Source organism: Agelaius tricolor, unplaced genomic scaffold (assembly GCF_023055355.1).
Source record: "Agelaius tricolor isolate 1412-34295 unplaced genomic scaffold, bAgeTri1.0.p SCAF_84, whole genome shotgun sequence".
Taxonomy (NCBI): Eukaryota; Metazoa; Chordata; class Aves; order Passeriformes; family Icteridae; genus Agelaius; species Agelaius tricolor.
The window spans coordinates 595,779-601,340 of record NW_027269344.1 but is presented as its reverse complement, the minus strand read 5'-3'; the positions used below and the strand labels follow the sequence as shown (position 1 = coordinate 601,340).

General features: G+C 54.9%; 1 protein-coding gene across 1 annotated transcript; it reads right to left on the bottom strand.

Annotated features, from left to right (window-relative positions):
* Nucleotides 1-1,971: 1,971 nt before the first annotated feature.
* Nucleotides 1,972-3,869, bottom strand: LOC139585557 (skin secretory protein xP2-like). Its single transcript, XM_071418355.1, has 3 exons — nt 3,791-3,869; nt 3,284-3,321; nt 1,972-2,823 (listed from the first exon to the last, which is right to left on the bottom strand). The coding sequence occupies exons 1-3, from the start codon at nt 3,867-3,869 to the stop codon at nt 2,134-2,136; spliced, it is 807 nt and encodes a 268-aa protein (XP_071274456.1). The 3' UTR covers nt 1,972-2,133.
* Nucleotides 3,870-5,562: the final 1,693 nt, after the last annotated feature.

The window sequence follows — 5,562 nt, the reverse complement described above, 5'->3', positions numbered from 1 at the left end:
TCTTGATGGCCACCTGAAGGGACATTGCAGCCTTGAACTGGAGGAGTCTGTGGCAGGAGGCCACAGCAAACACGGAGCGAGTCTTTGTGGAGCGACGGAGCCAGGCTGTGCCAAACTGCCTTGGGATGGGACACCAGAGCTCAGCAAGGGCCATTCCCACAGCCCATTGCTCTGCCAGCTGGGGGCTGCTTACAGGACACATGGCCAGAGACATTTGGCCTTGCAAGCTCTGCAGAAATGGTCCCTCAGCTGTCAGCCTCAAAGCTCTAACAACATTCTCTACACCTACAGTCTTCTCAAATGGCCTCAACACTCCTACTATTATTATTCAAACCCATTTTGCAAGCAGGAGGTAATTCTGGTTCTGTGAAAACAGAGCAAAAAAGCCAGGAACCCCTTAGCAATTCTATGGGATTTGGTCATGATTTCAGATGCAACTGCTCTGTTTGGGATTGCACAACAAAGCAGACACGCACACCCATTGCTCAGGTGATCCCTGTCACAGGCTGTCACTGACACCAGACCCAAACACAACTGCAGGATTAGGAGAGAGCTTTGCTCTGGACATTCGTCTTCTCATTTCCCTCCCTCTCTCTCTGTGAACAGCTGAAGTAGGACTAAAACCCTAAATTGAGCCCAAGCAGGATCTCTCCCTAATTAGGCCTTGAGGTATCCTTTGAAAATGAAAGGCAGGATGGACATAATAGTGTTATAGTTTAGCTAAGAATAGCTAAATAATGTTCCTGTCTGAGGTTGGGATGAAGATCAATTGGGCCTCAGTCTCCAGCAGCTGATGCATTCACACTTTTAGATATGAAGGCCAAGCCAGCATGTCCTGCTCTGACAGACACCGCTGCCCTCCTTGCATTCCTTTGGCGCTTCAGAAGGACCAAGTCTGTCCCAGCTGTGCTCTGCAGGCTGACACTGCTCTGCCTTCAGAGGAGCAGCCTGGGCAGGAAAGCTCTGCTGGCCCCCAAAGCTGCAGCCACAGCTCCCAGCAGAGGGGAAAGCCCTGGAGAGCTGCCAGGCGTGCTGGGCGTGTTGGCACTGACCTCTCCTCCAGTGGCCCTGTCGAGTCCTTTATAAACGGTTCCAAAAGCCCTGGAGACAAAACAGCAGAGAAGAAAGAAGCAGCGCTTTAGGCCCTGGCAGGGAAAGCCAGCCCAGACAGGAGATCTCTGCTGCCTGCAGCGTTCACAAACACCTGGGTGCATCGACCCTTCCAACAACAGCACAGCAGCCACCAGCCCTCTGCCATGCAAGGTGTGCAGGAGAAAACTGAGACCCAACATGAAGGAATTGGGCTGGAGCGAATCCCAATGTCCACCCTGAATTGCTTTAGTTCAAAACCTGAGGTGAGAGATGGCTGTCTAAAGAACTGGAAAAGAATGCATTTCATCCTTTTCCATTTCCTGCCTAAGATCTGCAGGTTCTACAAGGGCCCTGCCATCAGGCAGGTGATGCTTTTTCCCCCAGAGTGCATCAGCTCTGTGTCTGTTACTGAATGGATGGGGTCTGCTACCTGTGCTAGAATAGAGCACTTATTAGTTCATCTCTGGTTTCTGTTTCTAAACCATTAGGTTGATAATCCTGACCAGTGGATATTTTTTGAAGGAAAATATTTGAAAGAAATCTTCTTGAGAACTGTTTTCTGACAGTCACCACATGGTGAGTTGCTCTTTTAGGCAATCCAGTTCCAGGGACAGAAGATCTTCCAGGTCCTGCTCCTTGCTGCAGGCAGGACACTGCCAGCCTCAGGGGCCTTTGATGGCACCTTCTGACCACAGTTATCAATTCTGATCAGGACTGAGAGACAGCAGGATGGTAGCCCAGTGTCTGAAGGTGCTTGGAGCTCTCCTGACTTCTCACTTGATCCTGCACCAGCACAACACCCGGCCCTGCTTGTGCAGCAGTAGCTGCCGTGCACTTACCCATGGCCAATCTGCTCCACTTCCAGGTATTTCTCGGCAGGCTCCTCCTCGCTCACGGTGTTCCCTGAAAGAAACCACGTGGAAGACGCTCCCTCCCAGAGTGAGACCCCGCCTTGCAGCAGAGCCACAACCAGCCCCACTCCCTGGGGCCGTGAGCCCCTTGGTGTCAGCCGGGGAAGGACAATAAATGGCTCGGTGACATTCAGCTGCAGAGCAACACTGGGTGCAGCTGATGCCCAGACACACACACAACACCTGCTCGGGCACCCAGGAACAGAGCAGACGTACTCAGCTGCATCAGGCACCACTCCCCTCTCCCCTCTGGCTGCCCGGCTGTGCTGCTGTCAGAATGTTCAGCCCAGGATCCCACAGTGGAGAGAGGTTCATTGTCCTCTTCCCAAGCAGAGGGAGCTTCTCCATCCTCTTCCCAAAATGCTGCAGCTTCTCCATCCTCTTCCCAAAATGCTGCAGATTCTCCATCCTCTTCCCAAAATGCTGGAGGTTCGCCATCCTCTTTCCAAGCCAGGGGATGTTCGCTGTCCACTTCCCATGCTGGGAGATGTTCACTCTCCTCTTCCCAAGCCACAGGATGTCCTCCATCCTCATCCCACACTGGGAGATGTCCATTGTCCTCATCCCACTCCGTGGGAGCTTGGCCACTCTGGTCCCACACCAGGGGACATCCACCGTCCTCGTCCCAGGCCGGGAGATGTCCCCTGTCCTTGTCCCACCCCGCGGGAGCCTCGCCGTTGCATTCCCACCCCGCGGGATGTTCGCCCTCGTCTCCCAGAGCAGCGGGAAGTTCACTGTCATCTCCCGGCGCTGAGGGAAGTTCACCATCGTCCCCCAGAGCAGCGGGAAGCTCACTGCTCTCTTCCTCCTCTTGGGCCTCCTGTTTGGAAGCAGAGGGAGCCCCAGGAGGTGCTGGTGCTGCTTCTGTGCCCTGTGGACAGACAGTAGTGTGAGGGGCAGGAAGTTCTATCTCAGTTATCACCTTATTTATCCTCAGCTGCACATCCAGCTGCACTACGCAGAAATGGGGTTTGGAGCTGTTCCAACTAACAATGGGCTACAGTCAACATTGCCACTTATTGTTGGGAATTCGATATTCCACCATGGCTAAAGCCAGCAAGCAATCCTCTGCCTGTAAAACCAGACCTGCAGCTCTTCAAAAACTCTTCAGCAGAAAAGGAGAAAACTGATGGGAATTCCTTTGCTGCTGCTGCTGCTGCTGCTGCAAAGACACTGACAGGAACTTTCCTTCAGCCTCCCAGGCTGGCCCTCGACTGCCACATGCTGAGCTCACAACTTGCTGCACAATTCCAAACACCAAAGGTTCCTTTCCCACTCACCGAAGGAGGAGCTGCTCGGAATGCAGACATGAGGTGCCCTGCAGTGGGAGAGGGAACATGAACCAGATGCTGTTAGGAGAAAAACTGCCAGTGGTGGGAAATGCCATGGAGCAAGGCAACCCCAAGAGAGCATTTTGCTTTCACTGCATCCCTCCAGGAGCCACAGTCCCTTCCCACAGCAAGCAAGAGAACAAGCACAAAATACTGGGCTGGGTCAGTTCTTGGCTGGAGCAGCAAATGGAGGGAGTTCCAGGCTCAGATGGAACTGGCACAGACTCCCTGCTTGAGGGAACAGAACCCCCCAGGGCTCATTGCAGATGCTGTGCATGCCCCGCTGGCTGCAGACACCCCCTTTTTCAGCTGCAGCTGCTGGCAGGAGCTCTCCCAAAGCAATGGTGTCTTCATGGCCATTTGGTTCCAAAATCAACTCAGCTCCAGAGGAAGAACAGAAAGCACACAGCAAGCCCAAAGCCACAGATGCTGCACCGAGGGAAAACCTCAACTTACGTGCCAAGTGGGTTAAAAAATACCCCGAATAAGCCACAGAGTACAGAGTGCAAACTGCAGCAGCCACGTGCTGGATCATTTTGGCTGTGCTGCACACGCCTGCAGCCTGTAGCCCTGCAAGCACAGAAGGACAGGGCTGGGCTGGCTGCTGAGAATGCCTCGGGCAGGAAGATCCTCCGGCAGCGAGCCCAGAGCCACTCTGGGCACTGAGACCTCCGTGTCCCACAGCAACGGGAACACCACGGGGACGTGGCGCTGTTCCTGTGACATCCCAGCAGCAGCTCACGCAGAAACCGCCTGGAAGGTTCTCCTGTGTCACAAAGGAGCACAAAGAACCCTCCCAGGGCACAGCCCATGGCCCAAAGGATGCAAGAGGAACTCAAAATGCAGCAAACAAGGACACCCCATAGCCCAGCCTGAACACTGAGGAGAACAAGGACAGGACCAAAGCAAAGGAAACGTGACCTTTAGTCACTGATAGTTCTGACTAAAAGCAGCAAGCCTTGCTCCATCTGGGATCTTTGTTCTAGTTCTAAAAACAAGCAAGGGTCTCCAGTCTAAATACACAGAAGGCAGGAACTGGGGAGGAGGTGGGATTAGGAAGGAGGAGGAGGAGGAGGGAGAGAGGAAAACGGGGAGCAGGAAGAGGAGGAGCAGGAACAGGAACAGGAGGAACAGGAGGTTCCAGTGCCCCCTGTGGCCGCAGCCACGGGACCATCGCCCCCACCTCGTCTTGCAGGTGAGCGGGGAGGGGGAGGTCGTCCCAAATCTGTCGGGGAGTCCCTGAGAGGGTTTTTTATTGGGGTGTGTTTGGAGCTCGCAGATTGTGGAATTGACCCCAAATATCATCTGGTGTCTCTGGGAGGTTTTGTTTTCTCTGTGTGTGTAGGTTTGGATCTTGCAGGAGCCCAAAGCTGAGCCCCTTGGGGGGGATCTTTGGGGGCCCACGTGGCCATTGCCCAGTATGGGCAGGGGACGACATTGGTCCTGGGGACCCCCGGGAGAGCAGAGGAGGGGAACCCCTGGGACCCCCAGAGTGGGGAGAGCAGAGAGGGGCAATCCTAGAGCTGGGGGACCCCGGCAGACTGGAAAGGGGGGGAGCCTGGAGAGGAGGGACCCCTGGGACCCCTGGGATCTCAGAGTAGAGCATCAGGGGAGAAGGGCCCCCATGGACCCCCAAAAGGCCCTGGATCATCCCTGAGCAGGACGCCAGAGAATGGAGAAGCCCTGGAACCATTGGACCCCCATGATCCTAAGGAAAGGAAACCTCTAGAACCCCAAGAGTGGAGAGATCAGCAATAGGGAACTGCTGGGAGAGTTTTTTGGGGCTGAATCTTGACATTGTGGGGATTTTCATGGACACAAGACTCCTGCTGACTTCTAGAGATGGACCTGGCCAGGAGGAGCCTCTACTCCAAGGCGTTCCCACCTTGGTTTCCCCAAACCAGGGTCTGTCATTCCCAAGCTGTGGCCAGATGGCAGAGGAGGAAAAGGCCCAGACATTCCGCACAAGGAGGGGCTGCAAACCCAGCCCAGGGAGCTGCAGGGAGGAAAGAGCCCCCCTGAGCCAGGAAGGCAGCCTGAGATCCAGCCAGAGCTCAGAGCTGGTGGAGAAGGCTCATGGCAGGGAGAAGCCCCACAAATGCTTGGAATGTGGGAAGGGTTTCAGCTACAGCTCCACCCTGATGGAACACCTGAACATCCACCCTGGGGAGAGGCCCTGGGAGTGTGGGGAATGTGGGAAGAGCTTCAGTGGGACCTCCGACCTCAGC